Source organism: Pelecanus crispus, chromosome 9 (assembly GCF_030463565.1).
Source record: "Pelecanus crispus isolate bPelCri1 chromosome 9, bPelCri1.pri, whole genome shotgun sequence".
Classification (NCBI taxonomy): Eukaryota; Metazoa; Chordata; class Aves; order Pelecaniformes; family Pelecanidae; genus Pelecanus; species Pelecanus crispus.
The window spans coordinates 28,974,090-28,998,035 of NC_134651.1; the positions used below are offsets into that span (position 1 = coordinate 28,974,090).

At 41.8% G+C, this 23,946-nt stretch overlaps 1 protein-coding gene across 7 annotated transcripts; it reads left to right on the forward strand.

Moving 5' to 3' along the window:
• Positions 1 to 713: 713 nt before the first annotated feature.
• Positions 714 to 23,387, forward strand: CEP63 (centrosomal protein 63). Of its 7 annotated transcripts, none has more exons than XM_075716306.1 (14): positions 714 to 2,067; positions 3,797 to 3,977; positions 5,943 to 6,038; positions 8,289 to 8,414; positions 9,845 to 9,967; positions 12,411 to 12,644; positions 12,904 to 13,049; positions 13,861 to 13,995; positions 14,619 to 14,733; positions 16,582 to 16,779; positions 17,213 to 17,299; positions 19,283 to 19,488; positions 20,052 to 20,358; positions 22,925 to 23,387. In XM_075716306.1, exons 1-14 carry the CDS (start codon positions 2,024 to 2,026, stop codon positions 23,081 to 23,083), a joined length of 2,157 nt encoding a protein of 718 aa, XP_075572421.1. In that variant the 5' UTR covers positions 714 to 2,023; the 3' UTR covers positions 23,084 to 23,387. The 7 variants fall into 7 exon arrangements, with proteins under 7 accessions (XP_075572421.1, XP_075572422.1, XP_075572423.1 ...); XM_075716307.1 differs by having other exon boundaries at positions 9,845 to 9,958; positions 12,408 to 12,644; XM_075716308.1 differs by having other exon boundaries at positions 9,845 to 9,958.
• The last annotated feature ends 559 nt before the right edge of the window (positions 23,388 to 23,946 follow it).

Sequence of the window (23,946 nt, forward strand, 5' to 3'; positions counted from 1 at the left end):
CAGAACTGGCAGGCCAGCTCTCATTGCTTCAGCTGTATTTAATGGCAGAGAAAGAGCTTGTTTGCTCTTGTGGTGTCTGTGTGGGTCTTCACTTGGTTGCCTGTAACTTGCGCATTGCGACTTGCAAGCTTGAGAGGTCAAAATATAATATTAAGTCAGGAAACCTGATGTAGTGTAAAACTGGCTAGAGGTGTCTGATTTTAAGGGTCTTCCCCCAAACCTGGGTAAGCTGGCAACTATGCAAAGCTGGCAGATCCAGGCCTCTTACCTTGGGAGGCCCTGCTTAAAGCCTAACAGAAGCAAGAGTAGATGCTGTCTGGCTCCTCATGGCACTATAGCTTTCAGTGTTGAACTGATCCCCACCTCTCATGGAAGGATGCCTGGATTGCTCTCTGGATTTTCTTTCTGAATTTTAGCAGACATTCTGTGTGGTGGTCAGTGAAATCTCTCTGCTACCCGCTGAAAATCAATTCTGTGTAGGTGTGATTAGAATGAAGCAGAAGAGCTGCTACTGGCTAATGTCCGCTGTTGCCACCTGGAGAACTCTCTGGGAGTGCTGTCTGCAGCTCTGGGGATCTGCTCATCTGCTCTGCTCAGCAGCTTCTGCCATCAGCAGTACAACAAAGATGTTCTGCATACTGATTGAATTTTGTTAAGCACAGACAGGACCAGAGAGAGACAAAACACTATCAGAATAGGAATAGGAATTTTTTTTTCCCTTGGTGAAATATGTATTTTCTGTTTGTGTGTGGTTTAAAATACAGCCGAACTCCCAGGGACAGGCTTTGATCTCTGGATGGTATTTTGAAATGCAGTAGGAGCAGGATAGAAGCTCTGATGAAAGAGAGCAAAGCTGAGTCTGCGTTTCTGAAAGTCTCACTTTCTGTGACCTGCTCCCCCTTTTGCTGATTGCTTAATAATGCCATATTAATGTTTGAGGAAAGATGCCACGATCCATCTCTAAATACTTGAGAAAGTGTGTAAATGTTTTGGAAACAGAAGATTGCGTGAATACCTCCACAGAGTGAAACTGAATTGTAGCTTTGTATCCTCAGGATGAATTTAACCATTTTAACCATTTTTCTGTCAAAGCGCCACAGTTTCATGGAGGAGCTACTGAAATAAATTCTAGCTTTCTGGGTGTGGTTCCATGGTAACTTTTTTTTTATTCCCCATTTTTGCCTTTAATGTAAACCTTGCTTGCTTCACAAATACATGAAACTTCTATGTGTATGCATACATACATGTGTTCATGACTTAAAGGATGTAATTTTTAACTAAGACAGTGTACTGCTACTGTAAACCTATGCAACTTATTTTCATAGCTTAAGGCACCAGAGGAATTTTTAAGGCGTTAGTGCGATCTTAAAAGAAAATTCTCACAACCATATGAACTAGCAATGTGTCCTGAATGTGATCATAAATTGTGTAATGTGTTTAACCTAGTCTGTAATAGAGACCTGGGAGAGACCTAATTTATGGATAGAGTCTTACTGCTACTTGCTACAAGGTGCGTATGTTTTTTCTCTGAAGTGACAAATGCCCCTGTCAGAGGTGGATCTTGGGCTGGCTCATTGGAAATCCCTGCGTGTTGCTGATCCTGTGCAGTTTGGTGCACCCAGGAGACGGGGGATCTGCCAGTCCCAGTGTGCTGAATTTGTCCATTTGCTGAAGTGCAGATTCTCTTTCACTGCTGCTGTTTGAGGTATTCCAGTCATTAGATCACATGATTATATCACCACAAAGTTTATAGTGCTGAATGGCTGCATTGGGTCTTTTTTTTTTTGTAAAAAAATCTATTTTCCTTTATTTGGTAGAAATTTGGCTTTTAAGTTCATGAAGGTGACCACTGTTTTCCTCACCTGCAATTGTGTGCTAATTGTACTTTTTTTTTAACTTCTTTCCTCTATGGACTTCTGCTTGTTCTGCAGTTGGATGGAGAAGTAGCCTTGTTCATGCATTGCCATGGGTCACCGCTGCTTTTGTGTACTTTCCTAGCTGCTAAAGCCACCAGTATTTGGTGATGGAGGCTTTGCTGGAAGGAATGCAGAGAAATGGGCAGGGGAGGTATGTATGCAACAGTGTACATCAGTTATTCAAAATAGTTTAAGTACTAACCTTCCATCTTATTCAGAATCAAATCCTCTGGTATCAGACAGAGCTTCCGTTGCCTAAAGGGCTTTGGAGTTTGTCTGCTAGCGCACACTGGTGGACAAATACAGTGTGCAGTGGCCTTCAGCAGGTGCAGAAGCAAACTCACTGGGTGAGCTGGTTTTGCCATAATCCCTTGTCAGATACTGTTGTCTTAATTGTTAGAGTTTTAATTTTACATCTTCCTGAAAACCTTACCTCTTTTTCTTTTTGTTGTTGTTGTTCTTGTAAATGCTTCTTGCCTTCTAACATCAGGAGCAGTAATAATTAAAGGTGTGAATAAGTATTTTTTTTGTAACAGCCTTGCAAGGTTAATGAGACATGACTTCATTATCCATTTTTATTGAAAACATCTGATTATTTCCTGCTCATGTTGAAACTGCAGAGTCCCATTCATCTCTGAAGAATCCTTAATGCTCTGTCTCAGGTGAAAGTATCTAGACTTTTGGATCCCAGAGAGAGACTGTAGTGCCAATAATGGAAAAAAAATTGTTTTATATCTTGAGCATGAAGCAAAAGTCACTGATGCCATTTTCATAGTCATCTTTGAAAATGTGACTCAAGTTTACTGATACCATATTTTCTACAGATAACTGGTTGCAGAAGTCAAGTTTAGACTTAGCTTTATATTAGCAGATGCTGTGAAGGAAATGTTCTTGCTCTGCATAATAGCTGCTAATTTTTGGTTAACTCGCAGGACAGGGTGAACTTCAAATTTAACTGATTTTGGCTCCTTTAAGAAGTATGTCTTTCCCTATAGAAAAACTGCCAAGTTGTGAAGTGTGCATATGCTCTGGGGGAACAGAGAAATTTCAATCCCTTAACCTATTGATTTCCATTTCTTTTCAGTGCTTCCTGTTTGACAGGCAAATTAAAGGGGTAAAGATCATCACAGAGTTCACTACCCTCTAGGGCTGTATCTTGCAAGCCTTAATATTGTCCCTGGCTTAGCAGCTTGTGAAGTTTTAGAGGAGTTAGTTGAATTGGCTTCAATAATTACTGCACCAAATTAGAAATTGCAGCATCGCTAGGGAGCATGCTCTCCCAAATGGATTACGAATGTTTTATTATTCATTATCATGTTGTCATCCGACTCCCTCTACTTAGGGGTTTGTCTGCATTTGTGATAAACTTCTGTTTTCAGGAGCTGATAGCTTGGCTGTAGGATTTCTCTGGTGACTGAAACTTGCCTCTGCCTAGAGAGCAATTAAGGCAAATACAAAATATGGGTAAAACATGCTCTGGTTTACTTAGATAACGCATAGTACAGAGACAAAGGGATGCGTGTTTATAGGTGCTTGTAATGGTTCTCTGAATAGAATACAAACCCCCTACATTTAAAGTTGTATGTCATTTGTTCTCACTGGGATTTCACAAGTATTCTTCATTGGTCATTGCCAAATTTAGGTTTCTGCCCAGTGGTGCGAGTATACCACTTGTGAGATATTGCATTAGGGAATGGGGTGAACACATGAGTATTAAGTATATTTCTCTGCAAGCTGATTTGCATAGGGTTCAAAGCACTGCATGCGCGGAGTTGGTCCCTTGGTGCAAGTCAGTTTGTTGTGCTGACTTTGTTGGTATGGGACACTGGACCTGTGTTGGGAGGTACCTGCTTTGTAACTTCAGGCTTTTCCCCTTCTAGTGGTGGGTTCTTGACTTCCTGTGAGGCTGAGCTGCAGGAGCTGATGAAGCAGATTGACATTATGGTGGCTCACAAGAAATCTGAATGGGAAGGACAGACACAGGCTTTGGAAGCTTGCCTGAGTATTCGAGAGCAGGAACTTTCCTCTGCCAGGGCTGCTCTGCAGGAAAGATACAAAGAGGTACCGCCTCAGGTTCATAGTTTCCTGATCAGTGTCGACCTGTGTGTTTTACATGTTACAAATACAATATAAAGACTGAACCTGAATTTCAGAGTTTGACTTTGCATGGATATGTGTTTCGGGTATTGTTTCATCAGTTTTGATTTTTTTTTTTTTTTAAATGTTTAAATGCTAAGCCAAAACAAGGGGTTGACTTTAGCAAATAGCTGTGCTAAGCAAAACAGGAGCCTTTCATAATTGGAAATCAGGAAGACAATTTACAAAGGAGCCTGTTAGAATAAGGTGTCTCATTCACTATTCAATCAAAATCAAGTGATCAACTCCCTAAGGGTTGGTGGAAGTCCACTGACTGAATTGTCAGAGTTTTTACAGAGAACCCAGAGGTGCTGAATCTGGATACAACAGCAATCAACAGCCCAGCAATGTGTAGTCATTGGTAAAAAGAACATTTAGTGGTGTAAACTGCACCAAGATATTGCTGGGAGATTCTCCAAGGGCTTTTTTATGCAGCTCAGGTTTTGTAGCCTTTAATTAAAGGCCTGGGGGTAAGTGCACCAAATCTATCTATGTATTGGTGGAGAAGTATCAGTAAGTGAAGTTTTTGCATAGGATGTGGAACATAAACTTTCTCTTGTGCAAATTAATTGATGTATCTTTTCTTGGATCAGAGGAAACCAGCAGGAGTCTGGGTGGCTATATCTTAAGATCTAGCCACTGACTTTTTCTGAAAGTGTTTAAAATTTGTCCTTATATTTATAGCTGCTGTGTCCTATCTTTCAGCAGACTCTTTGCTACAAATCACGTTTTGGCAGCTCTCTGAGGAAGTTGCTTTGACTTCTTGGGTCGAAAGCCAGCTGATAACTGCACAAGCAGTTGGGTTTTTTGGGTGTCTGTACAACTATACTACAGCTATTGCATCCTCAGAATTACCCAAGTACTGCTGTAACTTTTAGTAATTTGGTGTGGAATCTAGTAAAATAAAGAGAAATGTGACAGGCTGTAGCAACGGTGGGTTCAGAAGTCTAGTTTCTTGTTAATACGGTCAGGTGCTTCTACTGGTCTGCATGGCAGGTTTTGGAGTTAATGTCTTTGTTGCAGAGTTATTAAATCTGGAGCCATGCCATGGATTTTCATTTGCAAGAACTGTCATTTTTATCATATAGGCTAGTATTGTCATTATCAATTGTGTTTTCTCAAGACACTTTTGAAATATTTCTTACCACCAAAAGCAAACATTGATTTCAAAACTGAACTGTAAACTATGGTTAAAGCCACTACTGGAGGTTATTCATGCTTTTGGTTTACTCATATGGATTTTCTGGATGATTTATTTTAATTTTAATTTGTTGGCTTGCTGTCCTTTGGACCTACAGTTAGAAAGGTGGCCATTTTGGGTTGTGGATGGGAAAAAGATGGGGGAGGGAAAAAAAAGGACAAAAATGCGTCTCGGGAGTATTTGAATTAATGTAAGGGAAGTCTTTGCCATGAGTTTCAAAGCCCCATTTCTTTCTTTGTTCCCCTCATCTCCATGTATTTGGAATCTCTGCTTCACCTGAGCATGGTGAGATAATGACATGGATGTCTTTCCTTTGGTAGATAGGTTGAAATCATAATGCATGTTTATGAAGAACTTGATTGAAAGTGCCAGATAAAAATAGCCTTTTGACACAAGCCAAAATGTCAGTTTCATCCCAAAAAATGAAAGCCAGAAACTGGCTCAAAATAGGCCAGAACAGAAACAGTTCTGGCCCCAGCTTACCAAAGATTTAGGTATAGACTTAATCTGATTCATAGTGAGTGACCCCATTGAAACGTGCAGTTGTTAACAGAAGTAGGATCTTTTAATAATCTTTTACCACTCCTACTACAATGTGTATTTATGAAATGAAAACTAATCCCAGTACCTACTGACAATAAAGTCCACTTCTATTGTTTTATTTACTTGCTTTTTAACTCTTCGTTCAGGTTGACATGTTGCGTCACCAGGTAGAAGACCTGGAAAAAGCTAAACAAGACATGGTTAGAGAATATGAGCAACAGCTGAAGAAATTTCAAGAGGAGGTGAGTTGCAAAAAGAGAAGATTGGTTTTTGGTTCCCAGCTGATCTATGATCTGATACGTGAAATACTTTGCATCATTGCTTTTGTTTAAATGCCATGGTTTTAAAACTTCCCATTATTTTATTGTTCATGTTCTTACAAAAAAGAGCATTGAGCATAGACAGAGTAATATTTTTATGCTTCATTAGGCCTATTTTTTTGCACTTTGGAGGAACTTGGTGATGAACAGAAAACTGTTAGAGTAGAAATGTGTAGTAAATGTATTGGTGCAGTTATCATATGTTAGACATCTGCATAAGTTTACTGCAAAAATGTCCTGTGTTTGCCCATCCTAGTCACCACAGTGTTTGTTCTGAAGTTGCCACGGGTACAGGCAGCAGCAGTTTGCTCCTTCAGCATTTCGTGAAATTAAAAAAGGGTGGTGGCGTAACTGGCCTTGATCGTATGAGATCAAGAGATGAGAATGGTATGTAGTCTCATCTTCTTTTTTCCTCCATTGACTCTGACTTTGTTGGTGAGGATTTTGTTCTCTCAAGGCATATTAGTCTTAATACACATAATAAAAAATAAGTATACTTAGAAAATAATTTTTTAAAATAATTTCAGAGCTTTCATCTCAAAAAGCTTCTTATTCACCGCAAGGTGGTACATGTGGAATGTCCTGCAGGTGGTATAACAGCATTCCATGTTTATGCCTTAACTCTTTGCCTGTCTCCACTTGCTTGTCAGTAGCAGTGAGTTAAATGGCATGAACAGCGAGTAGAGCATTGACCTGTTTTCTCTGGAGGGTTGGCCCTAGTTCATGCTCACTGTAAGCCATAAGTTAAATTAATTTGGTAGTCTCTGCTTTGACAACAGAAGGCATCTGTCCTCATTTAAAACACTTTACTATTCAGTATGACTAACAGTCTTCATTCACTAGATGTTGCCACTGGAATTGTGGATAAGCTGCAAAGCAAAGCTGAGGTGCATTGGCACATCTGCCTAAATTGGTAAGGCTAAAATACAGTGTGTGTGTTGTGGCCAAAATTGCAATGTGTTGGTATTTTACCCACACAGTATTAATGTAGATGACATTAAGCTCCAATATTCCTCAGTATTCTGTTCTTAGCACTGTTTGGGGAAATTCTTTCTGTCTTGGTTTCCTGCCATTACCAGTAAAATTACAGGTGCAGTGTCTAACTCACTGAGACTGTTGAAAGAATAAACCTGTAATCTCATGTGTTTGGCAAAAGAGGTTTGTATATTAACTCTAAGCCTGTACGTCTGTCCATTCCCATTGAACATGCCTAAGTACTTTGCTGACTTAGGGCTCTGGGGAACCTTTTGTGACGAGTGCATGAGGTCTTGATTCAGATGTTTTTTCTTCTCATAGTCCTTCTTTTCATCCATGGGCTTAGCTTTCTCCATCAGTAAAAAGGGAATGATGACTTCTCAAATTCATGTGGCTGTTTGGAAACTTTTTATTTAATAGCTGAGTTGCGGGGAGCTCATCAGATGGAAAATTCCGTGCAAGATACAAGTGATTATTTGCACAGAGGGTCATTTAAATGTCAAGAGTTTTTTCCTCATTCCTGCTTCTATACAGCTTTAGCATTCTAGCAGTAGGCGTAGGAGTGATATTTTCTGTTGGCGTTCTCGACTGATTGTGAAATACATAGTGTATCTAAGCAGAAAATGACAGATGAAGTAGTGTTGATATTATGTATAATGGCAATTCTCAAATCTTTCTTCTCTCTCTAAGCAGAAGAGTTCCAGTTCCCACCTGAGCTTCACAAGTGTATTTTAATCACTTAAGAAACTGTACCTTTGTGTAGAACTACCCCCCACCCTGTGTGTGGTGTGATGTGCTCCTCTGTATGAGGTCCTGCCTGCTATTACTGTGGCTGGGAGCCACCTGTAGAGAGAGAGGGGTACCATGCTCTTGCTGCATGAACAGCTACATGTGAACCTCCATCTTAATCAATATTTTAGTCGTGTTTTAATAGTGGTAAGACAGAGGTCTAATTACAGCTGCTGATGTCGTGACTTTAGTGGCATCTTGTTACTCTTGCACAACTCTGTGTATTTTGCAATTCTGTTGGTATAATAGGCTCATTGTACAAATAGTAGTTTTCACTTGCAAGCTGTGTGGCCTTAATTAGGGGAATTGTTTGTGTGAAGCCATTTTGTGTGCCTTCTTTCAAAGTGCTGTTTAATTCTTGCCTTGGGGCCTTGGACAAAGTTGTCTCATTCACTGTATTCCTTGCAGTTGTCCAGGCTGAGGAGGAGCTATGAGAAGCTGCAGAAGAAACAACTGAGAGAAGCTAGAGGAGAAGCTAACAAGAGACAAGGGGAGGACCAGTTCGAAATGAGCCGACTGACCAGGAAGTTGGAGGTATGTAGTGAAAAAGCAAGTGCTAACCAGAATTTGTATGTATTAACTGATTTTCTGGGCTTCACTGGTGACTGAATAGTCAGCAAGGAAGTGGACTATGAATCCTGCTTAAAAAATGCTCTCCATCTACTCTCTAGGTGTAGGTCTTTTCAACTGCCATTGTAATAAAGGCATTTTCCTGCATTGGGACCCCTGAGTACACAGGATAAACTGTGCTGCCATTCTTATTCTTGTCGTGGTTTAGCCCCAGCCAGCAACTAAGCACCACGCAGCTGCTCGCTCACTCCCCCTACCCCGATGGGATGGGGGAGAGAATCGGAGGAGTAAGAGTGAGAAACACTCCTGGGCTGAGATAAGAACAGTTTAATAATTGAAATAAAGTAAAATAATAATAATAATAATATTATAATAATAGTAATAATAATATACAAAGCAAGTGATGCACAATGCAATTGCTCACCACCCGCTGACTGATACCCAGACAGTTCCCGAGCAGTGATCGCTGCTCTCCAGCCAACCCCTCCCAGTTTCTATACTGAGCATGACGTCATATGGTATGGAATAGCGCTTTGGTCAGTTTGGATCAACTATTCTGGCTGTGCCCCCTCCCAGTTTCTTGTGCGCCTGGCAGAGCATGGGAAGCTGAAAAGTCCTTGACTAGCATAAGCAGTACTTAGCAACAACTAAAAACATCAGCATGTTATCAACATTCTTCTCCTACTAAATCCAAAACACAGTACTATGCCTGCTGCTAGGAAGAAAATTAACTCTATCCCAGCCGAAACCAAGACATTCTTAAACTAAATAAAAGGAAGAAGGTTCTGGAAGGGTAATTAATTATGTGAATGGAATGAATTCCAGTGTGGTGAGGTTATCATCACACTTCTTTTGAGGAGGAGGGAGCTACATGTCAAACTTCTCAACCCTGTCTCATCTTTTAATCTTTCTGCTATGCTGAGCTCAACTGCACTCAATTTTCTTTTACCGTACCCTGAAGATGTGGCTAACAAACACATCTGACTGATGCAGTGTCCAATTTCTGGAGCAGAGATTAGCATTAAAAATCTGTAGTTCATACTTGCCATCTTAGTGATTTCAATAGCATGCTTTGCTAGTCTGAATTGTTAAACCTCTGACAGCAAATCCATGAAACTAGCCATGAATCTGTTAGCACTTACCATTTGTAAACAGCAATAATTGACACTGACGTTTTAACTCGGGAGGGAAAGAAATACAGCAAGCACAGTATGTGAGGGGTTTTATACTGCTGAGTTGGTGCATCAAATAACTGGCTAATGGTTTCCTGCTGTGGGGAAAGGTGCATAAAGATATGGTGGAGAGAAAAAGCTAACATGGATATGAACTAGAAGGGGGCCTTCTTGTCAACTGCATGGACATACTGCTCCAAGCTACCCCTGCTGTCCTTGCAGGAGTTTCGTCAAAAATCACTTGACTGGGAGAAGCAGCGCTTGCTTTACCAGCAGCAGGTGGCATCGCTGGAAGCACAGAGGAAGGCTTTGGCTGAGCAGTCTGAGCTCATTCAGGTACAATTAGTATGTGCTGAAAGTTTTTGTTTTGTTTGTGGCAGCAGGTGGGAATGGAGGGAGGGAGGGCGGAAGAGGGAGTGACTAATGAAATCTCTCAGGCTTGAATCCAGTTTAGGTTGCCATTGAAATGACTTTTAATGTCCCAGTGGAATAAGGTTTACTTGTATAAGTGCTGTACGGAAAAAAGATCTGGAGTCTGTTGACAGAGGTTAGATAAACCGCATGCAGCTCTCCCTGCCACCCCTCCACCCCTCCAATTAGTAAAGAAGACAGTAGGATGAAGCTTTCCCTAGGAGACAGAGACCACAGCATATGACACTTTAAAATAGCTGTTACATCATGTTGTCTAGTTCAAAGCTGTGTACCTGCCAGTAGCTAAATATGTACCTTGTAGGTCCAGCTCAGAGGATGATGTTGGAAAATAGTCTTCCCCTACGACAGATACTTCTGCAAAGTACTGAAGTAACAGCAGTTTTCAGCCCCCCCACCCTTTTTTTTTTTTTTTTTTTTTTTTTTTTGTAATGTCTCTTAAAGGCATCAAGTAGTGGGGCTGCTGTTCCTGAAAAGCTAATTGTTCAGTGAGTTAGTGGTGCTGCAGCAGAGCAAGATGAATTGACCTAGAGCACAGCTGTGAAGTCACACTGACACAATCACAGCAGACACTGATAAGAAGCTCTTGCTGGGGGCTTTACACTTAATGGGCTCCTGAGTTGCTCTTGAGTGGAAGCTCCTGCGAGGAGGAGGCTTGTGATGACAGGATTGAAGCTGGCTCTGACAGGGGCTTTGTGAGAGGCTGACACTAGTAGATGTACAAATGCAGAGAGTCATTGAGCAGAAGGTCTTGCTGCTCTGCTGTCTTTGTATCATTGATAGCTCAATTGTCTGAGAACAGATGTGTCCTTGGAGTGCAGGCTGGTATACTGGAGCACAGAGGAACTCTTCTTACTGTGCAGGAGAAAAACAGGAATTTGGGGAGATTTTTCCGAAGCGGTGTAGATGACTTAGGTGCATAGGTACTGTGAACAGGCTGCCTGAATCCTCAATTTCTTTGAAAAGCCCAGCATGAAAGTGCTAAATTTTTGCCTTGGATGGTTCTATGGATTTTGTATGCTTGGTTGTTTTTCTGGTACAAGGTCAAGCTGAGATCTGTGACCATGGAGTACTTCCCCTTTCTCTTCTTTCAGCTGGCTTCCCCTCATATCTTTCAGTGCAGCTTAGGGAAGCCTGGCAATCTTACCCAGTGATGAGCACCTTCCTGTAACACCTGCAGCCTTTAAAGTCAACAGGTGAAACTTGGAATTCTGTGCTGTCCTGTATGTTCTGTGGCTGGAAATAAGAGATAGCTTAAATGTTTTCTTAATGTAGAAATAAATATTCAGGTAGTCTGGTACTCCACTTTCTTGGGTGGAGAAAGGCTGTACTTCAAACTCTTGCCACTCCTGATTACCTTTTCTGTCATGACTATTCAAATAATGAAAAGACTGTAATCAAAATTATACCATAGTCTTCCAAATGCACAGTTCCTATCGTTTTCTCAGTTATGAGCCATTATGTGTCAGGCAATAAATCAAGGCATGCAGTGATTCTGAAGCTGGCAGGAATTGCTACTCTTAGAAATTGGGACTAAAGGACTGCTCAAATATTTTGTTTCAGCTTTTAAAAATGGTAAGGTACCATACAAAAAGAGAATACATAAGTGAATGTTATTAGAAGCTCATATGAGAGCTGGCTTGTTGAATTTCACCGGCTAGCTACGTGGAAAGAAAGGCTATAAAATAAAGTATTGTGCCTATAAATAATAGAGCATATATTGTTTGCTAGTCATATGTTCCTTATAACTTTTTTTGTCTGCCATTATAACAATGAAACATTCAAAGTGAGCATTCTTGCAAACTGTTAGAACCAGATACTTACTGCATAAAGCAAAACATAATTGACTGTTACACCCAGTTCAGTTTTTGATCTGTTTGGTGGTTGTCATTTCTTTTCATTGTGCACCAAGAACTGCTTTCTGTCCTGGCATGGAATTAACAATTGGGTAATCTCTAGTTTGTGTATGGTATTTGCAAACCTCCTTACATGCTGCTGTTTCTCCTGGTCTAGCCTTAGGTTAACGAGCAAAAAATAGTAGGCAGCTTTGTTCTTAGTTCATGCTTGGACAACTTGAGTGATTTGAGATCATCTTTTCCCAGATTCTCTTTGAACCTCTTTTGGAATCAGAGGGCCACCTCTTTGTTTTGGTTTTTTTTTTTTTTTTTTTTTTCTCATTCAGAAGTTTTACCTGTCGTGTAACCCTGGAACAATACTTTCCCTAATTCCCTGAAAGGTAGAGTTGCTTATTTTGAGAATGTGACTTGTTATATAAATAAATCAGTAGTTGTTTTGAATGTACTTTTGAGACACTGTTTTTTATAATTTAGCTTTAATGCAAACCAGTTGCTCTTAGCAGACTCAGCTTGCCAATCGGAAGCAGATTCTGGAGTCAGTGGAGCTGGCTAGCCGATCGGAAATCCAGCACTTAACCAGCAAGCTGGAGAGGGCCAATGATGCTATCTGTGCCAACGAGTTGGAGGTAGAGAGGCTTAACATGAGAGTCGATGACCTGACTGAAAACAATCGGATGATTCTGGAAGATCAGCAAAGAGTTCAAGAAGAATTAAGGCAGTCCAAGAAAATGTTAGAGGTCAGTGGAGGAACTGTTAGGAAACTGAATATAAAGCAGTGCTCGTGAGAAGTAGCAGGAAGGTGCTTCATCCCAGATCTCCCATCTCTTTCTAGAGCCTTTGAGAAGTTCCTGATTGCCCTCAAAGCTGGCTTTGTACCCATGTGGTGCTCTGCAGTATTTCCAAGGGTTCCTTAAAAATCTGTTCAACCTCTCATCACCTTACAACAAACTGATTTGGTCCATCTTGCAACAGTCATTCCTTCTCCCTCCTGTGCAGGTGCTACAGGATGAGAAGATGGAACTTAGAGCCACCTTGCAGTCTCAGGAAGATTTCATTGACAGCTCCAAGCTGCACCAGGAGCAGTTACAGAAAGAGCTGGCCAGGGTGGCTGAAACTCTTCGCACAAAAGAACTCCTCATCAGGTAGCATCTGTGCCTCCCTGGTACTTAACGCTCTTGAATCCAGATCTGTATTCCAGGTTCTCCCACTGAGGATGGTAGAAGCATTTTCACACAGCTGGATCTGTATTGGTTGATATATAGAATGGTACACTGTAGTTTCTCACAAGTGCTGTGCTTCCTTGCAGCATTTGCCAAATTACATTGCTTTTGAAATCAACTGATAACTCAGTGAAGAGTGTGGAAGGAATCAGCTTTCTACTCAGCTAGGTTTCTGGAAGCAGCACAGCGCTTTTGAGCTTTTCAGCTTTTTTTCCTCCAGGCATTTTCAGTCAAGCGCTGGAAGCCTTTCAGGATTTGATACTGTGCTTATTAATGTAGGTGAAGGTTCTCACCGATTTAATGATGTCAGATTAGGGTCTTGGTAAAAGAACTTACATATGTAACAAAATCATCTTGGCCTTCCCCTTCTGCACTGGCAACATGCAAAAGCTATGAGGGTTCTGGTGGCTGTGTCAAAAGGTTTTGCTGTATGTTATCTAACAGCCACACTATTTATTGCAGGGTGGATGTCTGCTAATGGCAGGGAGACTGTCTGGATCAGGGAGGCCAACATCAAAATAGGATGTAGTCTTTTTTAATCAGTCTGAATTCAAATAGGGGGCTGTCATTCAGCTGGGGTGTTTGCTTATTCGCAATGCACACAGGTGTCACGTAGTGTTAGGTTTTGTGTATTTTTCAGAGAATTCCAAGAAAATGGTGGTTATGTTCCATGTATTAGTGAACTCAGACATGACGCTTCTGTGCTGAGATTAAAGTTCATGTTTCCGTTTAGGGCCTTGGAGGAACGCTTGCAAGAGAAACAATTGTCTTCTCCAGGGCTGGAGCTGGAGCATATACTACTGCAACTGGATGTTGCCCAGAAGAAGGCACAGCACTTACAATCAGAAGTGACTCATCTTGAGAACAGGTAGCCAACTGCTTGCTTCTCCTGGATATGCAATGAAACTTGGATAATAAAATAATACCTAATATATTATATTCATCAAGTTAACCAGTCCTACTGATTTTTGTAGGCTTATTTTAAATATCAAAGGACTGAAGAAATCAAATGCTGTTCATTTTGCAGTTTAATAGTGAGGCTATTTTGCTAATTGGTTGGCTGCTTTTCGCCATGCACTGTGGGTGTTCTCAGTGTTTTAGCTTGCTTAGGCTTAGCACCTTCATTAGTAATAGGTTGAGTCTTTGTTAGTCAGCTGGTAAGAACCAGATCTAGACCTTACTGTGGAATAAGAATTATAAACAAGTCTTCCTCTTTGAGTTTGTGGTTTTCAGACTGATGTTTGCATGGGAAGTTTGTAATCTTAGAATGGTAAAGAAACAAGAACCAGCTATTATCTGTTAGATCAGCTTCCTGATCTCGTTTGAAATTATTTTGGTAAACAAAACCAAAGGATTGGTAAGGAACTTTTAGGTTAAGAGTCTGGTTTCTGTTATGACAGACACAGGAGATTGCTTGGAAGAACAAAGTTTCTCTGACCATGTCCTCCTCCTTGGGGTATTCTAATCTGTAGTTTTACATTTGGCACTCAGCCTGGTGTCTTCAAATGCAAGGTGTGTACAGCTGAGTGAAGAGCTGGATGAGAATATCAAAGAGCTGCAGTCAATGGAAGAACACCATACTGTGTCAAAGGCAGAGATTAAAAAGGTAATGTCACTTTGTTCCTGGAGAGTGGGAAAGGCACTTGTGGAGTCAGCCATTCCTGTGTGTGTTGTGCCTCAGCAGAGACTGCACTGCACAGTTAGCAAAGCTCCAAATGGGATCAAAGGCTGGGAGTGTTGTGGAGACAGTGATAGGCTGAAGGTAAGGAGCAGGTCTGACAGAGGAGTTGAGAGGATGGGTTTGCAGGTTTCTGAATCTGGCTGTGCAGTTTACTTTGTGAGCATCTGTTAGGCCTGCCCCTACATCACGCAGTACTTCTTTACAGTGTGGAGGTACTTGAATTAGTGCTGGAGGGGCAAATATGCAAAGAAATTAAGGCTTGGAATCCTGAGTTTAAGCCTAATGCAGGCTCCCAACAGGATGGAGAACAGGGAGGGTATGGGTTTTGCTGTAATATGTCCTGTCACACTTGAGACAGGGCTTCAAATGTGTTCTAGTCCATATGCGAATAAGGGAGTTTGTTTCAGGCTTGATACCTAGACATGAACCAGGGTCTGGAAGAAATGGAGCAGCTCATCTGCCATAAGAACCTCACCCTAGTGCTCTGTGCACCCAAGGGAGGCAAGCCCTCCAAAAGGCTTGACTTCTAATAGTGGTCTAGATCAGTTAGTGTGAGAGCTTTCACTGGTGCATGGTTAGAGTAGAAATCTTATTGGACTTGAGTGGAAAACCTCACTTCTGTGAAAATGTATAGAGGTGCAGATCTTGGCAGAGATGTGTGCTTGGTTACTCATTTAAACAGCCACACAATAAATGAATCTCCTAGAGACTGCTGGGGAGGAAAGAGAGATTTATTATCGTTGTTTCTATTTTATATACTTGGGAGGCATTGAGGTGACATGGAAATAAATCACCATATGTATTGTATTTACATGGCTAGGCGAAGATCATCTGGTTCAATTTTCTAAAATGCTTGTAATTCTCAGAAAAATCCTGGAGGTTTGGGTGGCTAATATTTATGGCTAATGCAATGGAATACTAGGGAAGAAATTATGCTATGTTGTTGTTCTGTTATGTCACTGAATAAATATACATTGTGCCTAGCAGAATATTGTATGCAATTCAGGTCTGCCATCTCGATGGAATAAAACAAGATAAGGTATGGAAAAAGATGCCTGAAAGGATGGAGCGTTCTTTGTACAAGGAACAGCTGAATGGAATAGGACTTACCAAACTGGAAAAGAGATAAATGAGATTGAACATACTAAAAATAAAATCATGCTTGTCATGTGGAAAGTAAATAGGGAATGATTATTCTCTCATAATGCAAGGACTAGTTGTCATCAAATGGAGTTACGAAAACAGACGTATATTTATACCCTGTGCATAGCTAGCCTGTGGAAGTTTGCCATGGGTAGCTTTAGTTGCTACAAGCTAATATTGATTCAGAAGACTTAGGACAAATTAGTGGAAGAAAAGTCTGGCTAGAGCTATTTAAAGATACCATCTCTGCCTCAGGAAGGCAGAGTGACAAATTGCAAGGTTATATTATGAAAGTGTTAACTGTGCTTGCCCAGTGATGGTAAACTCTTGGGTATCTGTTGTTGGCCACAGAGGTAGAATGGTGAGCTAAAGAGACTGTGATTTGATCAATTACGGGTCTTCTCAAGTACTCCACAGCATAACTTACGTCTTGTCCCAGTTGGCAGTTTATGGTGTGGAAAAGGATTGGGATGGGGTGATTTTCAATCAGGAAGGACAAGCATGCACAGAGGGCTTGTTACATAGAGCTTTTTGTTTTCCAATACTTAGATTTCACATTACTGTGTGCAATACTTTTGCTTTTTTGCTGAAACATCTTTTAAAAGCTCATGGGTGCATATCTTCCTCCAGCTGAAAGAGCAGCTCTCTCAAGCTGAACAAACTCACAGCAGTGAGCTAGAAGGGATGAAAAGGGAAATCTCCAGGTTGACACAAGAGTTACACCAGCGGGACATCACAATTGCATCTGCAAGTGGCTCCACATCAGACCTAGAACAACGGCTGAGAACAGAGATTGAAAGAGCGGAGAGGAAAGCGGTGGAGCACAGGGTAAAAAAAGGCAGAAGACTCTTACACCTGAAGGCTTGGAATACCACCCTAGTTTTTAGCTATGTTAATAGTTTCCTTCTCTCTTCAGCCTTTGAACAAAGACTTTGAGACCCTTCTGATGAAATCTTCTAATCTATGGTGTTCAGTGAATCTGTCTTGCTGCTGCTTCTCAAACCTGTAACTGGCAGTCCCACACAATTCTTTGAGATCACTCATGTTAACTAGGTCTGGATGATGATATCTTTGAAAACTGAAGTAAATAACTGTGCATGGTTATTTGTATTGTCTTCTCTATAGTGTCCCTGCAGAACTAACGGCCCAAACCTTGCTTTGTACTCATGCTTGAATTGAGGGTGGAAAATGCCTGTAGGGTGTTGTGGGCATGTGTTGTGTTATTTTTTTCTGAGCTTGTTGTTTGCCTCTGTCTCCTCAGGTAATTCTGGTCCAGCTGGAAACCTTGAGGCTGGAAAACCATCATCTCTCAGAGATGCTGGAAAAAACAGAATGTGGTATGCTAGAGGTATGCATTAGGGAACAGAGATGGGAAGGGGCTAGCGTTGTGTGTCCCCTACCTGGGAACAATAATAGTCTTTACCCAGGGCTCTCAAAAAGTTTGTAGTGTTCAGTGAACTTAAAACCAAAGCAAAAGCGGCAATTTGTGATGTAATAAGGCCTATAAATACTAAGCATCTTGTTCAGTCACAGAGTAGTGAGGAGAGCTGCAGAAACGGAGCCCTCGTCTCAGTTTCTGCTCCATGGGGTCTGGCCCATGGTTTTTAGTACATTTTGTTACATTTCCATTTTATGCCAGTTTACCTCAAACTTGTGATGCTAAATCTCTGATGTCCTTTTGACTTGTCTTCGAGCTGTAACTGCTCTGGTCCTTGCAATTTCTGGGGTGAGAGCATGTTCCCCTCCTGGTGAGGAGCCACTCAGCAGGGCTGTCCTTCGCACTCCACAGACAGGTTGCAGCCTGGGAATATGGGCTGGATGCCTGGGGCAATGCGCCGGGAAGGGGTACTGTGGTGGGCTCCTGCTGATGTGGCAGTCTTGAGGCCCAGTGAGGGCAGCTTGTCCAGAGGGGAGAAGGGGAGCCTGCATGGAAAAGGTGCAGTCTTGGCAGGAATAATACCTTGAAGGTGGTTCATTTTAGTGCCTGTGTGAAGGAAGAACTAGCTGGTTTGCAAGTTCTGTCTCAGATAAACCAGAATGGATGCCTCACAGGGGGTAAGGACTGGATTCAGACAGCTGAAAACCTAATGGGAATATATCATCAGAGCTTTTATTGTCAGATCTGTGGGAAGGAAATACTCAGCTCTTTATATTAGTTTGGGGTGATTGTCAAATGTACTAGGTTCTTCGGAAAGTGTTGAACAGAAGCTTGTGGCTGGTGAGATGGAGAAAAGACAAAGCTGGAGGGCTGATTTGAGACTGAAATGACCTAAGGCACATTACTTTCTGCTTGAAATGCTTGGTGGGCTTTTGCCTGCCTGACTTACCAAAAACTTGATAGCAAAGTGCAAAGGAAGAAACCTGTTTTAAAAACAAAACAAACAAAAAAATGCCCCACAGCCCCATGGCACAGGAGCTACCAATCTTGGCCAGGTTCATCTAATGCGCATTTGGAAAGACCTTAGATACAGCAGTGATGAGAATTAATTAAGCATCTAAATTTAATAGAATTGGCAAAAAGAAAGTGGGAATGTCACAGGAGTAGAAACAATGGAAATGATACCCACCTGGCCTAGTAAGGAGAAGATGGGGAGAAGCAAATTTTTCAGAGTTTCAAAAAGAAAAAAAAATTCGCTTCTACCAGTGAAAGTTTCTGAAGGGCTATGGGTCATCCCAAGTGGGGAGGTGTGGGCACAGCCTTTTGTAATTATTACTGTAGGCCTTTGCTAATTTGAGTGAGGGGATCTAGAAGTGTTCTTGCAAACAGCTTTGCAGATCACATGGAAGGTAGTTTCCCACTAAGAGTGGTTACTTCTCATCAATAGCTAAGCCACTGGGATATGTGTTTCTTCACACCCATAGGAAGTATCTGGGAGAGCATGCTACTCTGGTACCTGGAGAGTTGCTGAGACAGTTTACTGGGGTGCCACCTGAATGTTTCCACCTTTGGCTGAGAGGCTTGCATCTCAGCCAAAGTGAGGGAATCCTAGAATATATAGCTGGAGGTGAACTTGAGGTCATGTAGTCCTTCTCATTATCCCAAGGCCAGAGGCAGATACATCTGAGCTATTATTATTCGTCTCTCTTTTTCTGTTTTCAAAAGCATCCTGTGATGAGAGAGACTTCCTTTCCTAGGCAGATCAGCACAGCTTGTCTGGATGCAGACACAATAAGGTATAATTTGCTCTTACGAAAGCCTTCAAAATTTTGCCAGTCAAAATTGGGATTAGAGGATATGTCTTAAGGAATTGCTTGCTGGCCTTTGCTCTGGGTTTGACTATGGTGTCTTGCAAATCAGAAGTTTTGACTTCAGCCCTTCTCTGTCTATTAGGGAAAAGATGTCTCTCTAAGAGCACTCAGTGAAGACTATGCTGTTGAACTAAATAAATTAAAATCTGAGAACCAGCAATTGCAGAAGGATCTAGCAGAGGCCAGAGCAAAACTGGAGCTCACTCGGCGAGTCTGCCAGGATGAACCTGAGGGCACTGCTCAGCAGATGCAAGACGGAGAGCCTGGGGCTAGGGATGTGCAGTACAGGTGGGTGTTGCATGACCCCAAGGATGCTGCTTCCTTATTATGAAGGAGAACAGAAGGTGTGGGGATGTGTGGGTTTTTAATGATGTGCTTTATGTATAGTATCTATCTCCTGCACGTAGTACGTATGGGAGAACACAAAGGACTGTTGTGGAATCTACCTTTATGCTTTAAGTAGGGCAATAGCTTTTAGTCCCAGCTGGTTTGCATTCTGGAAAGCCAGCTAGTAGTAGACTTGTCTTTTGACTGCCTTTGCTTTTGGTTGAGAAGCAGTATGTGTTCTTTTCGGTGAAGGGATTAGATTTGGCCCAGGTGGCTGTGCTCCTTTCTTTTGCAGTACTAGGATGTGCAGACTGTAGTTTTTGGTATCTACAATAGCAGAAGAGCAAGAGAGAATTTCCTAGAGACTGGATATGCGTCTGGAAGTCCTATGGAAACAAGACCTGGTTTGGATTGCCAGGGCTATTAGTGACCTGTATGTTAATTGTTACCTCTGTACAAGCTTTTGCTGAAGTTCAGCTTCTGAGAGGCAAAGTGTCAGTTATGTGTTCAAACCTGCCTTCCAGGACAACTCGAGAAGCACAGCACAAACATGATGAACAAGCAGAGAGAATACATCACAAGCCTGATGGGACTACTCAGCATCATCAAGGGGAGCCCCAGAGATGGGGGGCAGCTGAAACAGGAACTGTGACCCCTGAGGGGGGTGAGCTACCTGCCCAGACCAGCAGGAAGAACTGCATGGAGTCACTTGCTTTGGGCACCTTGCTGGGAACAGATTCTTTGCTCTGTGTGCTGGATGGAAACAAAAATTTGGCAGATGAAACATCTAAGCAGTCCATCTCAAATGATCAGAAAGAATCTCTGCCTTTGGTAAGCAGTTGTATGGAAGCTGGTTGCTATTCAACAGCTAAGGTTATAGCTAGGTTCTCATTTGGCAAAAGGAGCCAGGTTTTTGCATGTATGGTCTGGCTGCATGGTGTGTATGATTCTTTAGGCGTACATTAAACGTTAAACAGGGAGGAAAAACCACTGCTGGATGGTTAATACTTGAACAATGGGAGCCATGTGCTTATTCTTCAGAACTCTCTGGGGAACAGCTTTGTGTTTGGTTTAACTGATAAGCTAATACCAGAAGCTCATGGTTCTCTCCATAATGGTGCTGTACTGTACCATGAACTGCTTCTGTCATGTCAGAATTCTGCTTCAGGTTTGGGCTTGGGTCCGTAGTAGATGCTCAGAGTGGATGTAGTGCTGAGTATTTCAACATAGAGTTTCTGGGTGAATCTGAAAGCTGGTGCTGCACATCTACCTTCACTGTAATGCATGGGGTGAGTTGGACCCCTCTGAATGGGACTGCGGTAGTCATCATACTGAACTTAAAGCCACTTATGCCAGCTGATAGGAAAGCCTGAAATCGGCTCTTCACTGCACGAGGGGAAGCTATTATTTTTCCCAGGTGCTGATCATACTTTTTTAGTAGGGAACAGTGTTGGCACCTTCTCTGTTCTTTTACTTCAGATCAGTTGCTGGAGCACTTGCCCAAGATACAGGAAATTTGGACTTAATCACTTCTTGCCTGTGGTGTTTAAGACCATATATCCCAGTATCCACTGCAATGACCAGGCTGTAGACTGACTTGAGCAGGGAGGGGATTGGAAGAGGGCCACTGAGAATAATTGTCATACCCTGGGTCAGACAAGGCTGTAGTACTTCAGGGAGGGGAGAATTCTGGGTGCTGATCCTTGCTCCAGACATGTTGCCTCTAGCAGTTTTCGGATTATTTTCTCCTCTGGTTGTGTGTTGTTAGCAGTGACAACGGCTGTTTTTATTTTGTGAGGAGCCCAGAGAAGAGTCTCTTAAGGCTGATGCACAGATAAGCCTTATCTTACCTGTGGAGCCTTATCAGGTTTGTAGATTTTGACGAGGTTTACTACCAAGAATAGGTCTTGATTGTTTCAAGACTGAAGTAGCTTGTGGGCATGTCCAGAAAACAAATGTTGGGAGCTTAGGGAACTGTAATATTCTAAATGGAAACTCTTCAGACTGCAGGATTGGAACTGAAGTGCAAACAGTTCCACTTCAGGGTCTGAGAAGCTCTAGGGCATAATGTTTAGTAGAAGAGAATGTGCTGCTTTTTGTTCCGAAAGGTAGAAATAAGGTTTCTAAGGAAATGCAAATATTTTTCCTGGTGTTGACTGGGACTCCATGTTCATGGTCAGGCTCCAGTGTCTTTAAACCAGTTCCTTTGACATTAACAGATGAGAATTCTTATCAGTAGGCAATAGTGGGATGGGAGAGATTTGCTTGTTATCTGCAGCCTTTTTTTCTGCTTGCCTTTCTTCCTGGCTGTTGATACAAGACCAGAAAACCACGAGACTCCAGGATTTGGAAATAACCAGTTACGTTCTCTTGCCAAGACACTGAGGCAAGTTTTCTGTAATGGAAAGCAGCCACTTAGTAACTGTATAATTCACCTGCCAGTCCCTGTGCAGGAAGCTTCTCTTCATCAACTTGTAAATTAAGCCTAGTTATGTTATTTTTCTAAGTTAAGAGCTTGTGGGTAAGATATGTGAGTAGCAGGAATAGTTCTTGACTGTAAAGGAAAAAAATCTGGGGTAGTCAACCATTGCTAGCTGAACTGAAGTGGCATTCAGTGAGCTGTGATGGGAGTTTGGTCTGTACTTCCCCTGTGAGATTGTAGCAGGAACTCATTATTTCAGGGAAGCAGAGGAGGTATATAAAAGAAGGCAGAGATATCTCCAGTGCTGGTCCAGTCTGGCAGTTCTTTCCCTTCCCTGGAACCCATATTCTGAGGTGATACTGCTCACTGATTTTCACGAAGACAAGGAGCAAGACGTAGACCTTAAGTGTGAGGCAGGACTAACACACCCAGGACAAAACCCTTGGTATTTTGTAGTGACCTTCTCTAGAGTTATGCTATGATTACACATGCATGTCATTGCCTCTTGTTACTTGAAGTGGAGTGGCTGGTAATTGAAGTGAAACTTCAGTTCCCCTAAGTAAACAGTCAATTCCTATTGATACCTCTGGGGTCAGGGTTCCACCTGTGAAGTGCATCAGTTACATAGGCACATGGAGAGCTTATTTCTGTTCAGCTCTAGCCCCCTACTGCTTTAGAGAGGGGAACTACTGGAATGGAAAAGTTATGTGTGCTGAGGAACTGATTTTACTCCCTGCAGTTTTGGCAAAGGCTTGGTAGGCTTTCACTGTTGTTTGGAGACTCCTGGGAGGGATGTTTATCTATGATACAAGCATGAGAGCTGAGTGCTTAGTCTGCCCAATAAGATAGAAATGACACAAGTGCTTGTGTCATAATAAATAAACTAACAATATTTAGTTGCGTGGTTTGCAGATCAGTAGTGTTTCTGACTGAAAGTCAGAATGAAATACCTGATATCCCTTTGTTTCCCTTTAGTGCCCCCTGCCTACAGCTTCAGTTGGATCGATAGCTGCAAGATACCTGGAAGAGGAAGAACTGAGATCCCAGCACGTCCTGGAGTGCCTAAATGCTCACATTGAGGAACTGAAAAAAGAGAGTGAAAAGATAGTGAGACAATTTGGACACCAGGAGTAACGTTTCTTATTTAATTTGAATGCTGGATGCTGGTTTACTTACATGGCTCCAAACTGTGACTGGGGAGGTACCTATAAACTAGTTGCCATTGGAGCTTGAGTGAGAGGCTGTATCTCTCACTTTGAACTGAATCAGCAGGATGGATACTGAGGAAAGGAAACTCCTCTCTAACATGTTTGATCTGATGGAGGGTATTACATCACAAACACTTTAGTCAGCTTGCTGTAGGTCAGAAAGCTGCATCAGAGGTATGTGTGCACTTGCTCACAAAGAGATTATGGTGTTTTTTAGAAGCAAACCATTTGCTAATTTTAATGTAAAGTATTTTAAGTATATTTTATACATGTAAAAGCATTGAAATAAAACAAAATGGAAAAAACCACCTCTTTTCTTGTTCATACAAATCTCTTGTGGCTTATCTTGCCTTCACATCATGAACTTTGATCGACACCTTCTCCATCCTTTCCCTCCCAGAATAGCTATGTTCTTCAAGGAACAAGGAATATAATTCCTCCTCCCTTCAGGCTACCTGCATTTTCTCTGGTTAATTTTCCCTTAGTGGAGTTTCTTAATATTTCCTGGTTCTTGCAACTACTGCCCTTTACTGTTTGTATAGTGTCTGGCATCTTTATCTTGCCTTGCACATTGTGTGAAATACTGCAAAATGGCTGAGGCTGAGTGGCTGAATTCTGACTGTGGTCACAGCTCTTGAAAAGAAAAGAGAGTAGTTGGAACTGGAAATTAAATTGTATGGGAGGAGAACCCACAAACAAGTCTAACCATCAGATTAGACAGATGAGTTCAGCAAAGGTGATGCCTGTCTGCAGACTACAGCCTCTTTGTCATGCCATAAAATGGGACTG

What these genes read in the sequence shown, in the direction of transcription:
- CEP63 (XM_075716306.1), top strand. Translation starts at nt 2,024, where the DNA reads ATGGAGGCTTTGCTGGAAGGAATGCAGAGAAATGGGCAGGGGAG. An exon ending in GTGACTCATCTTGAGAACAG is followed by an intron (nt 13,996 to 14,618) that starts GTAGCCAACTGC and finishes TTTGGCACTCAG; the next exon opens with CCTGGTGTCTTCAAATGCAA. An exon ending in CAAAGGCAGAGATTAAAAAG is followed by an intron (nt 14,734 to 16,581) that starts GTAATGTCACTT and finishes ATCTTCCTCCAG; the next exon opens with CTGAAAGAGCAGCTCTCTCA.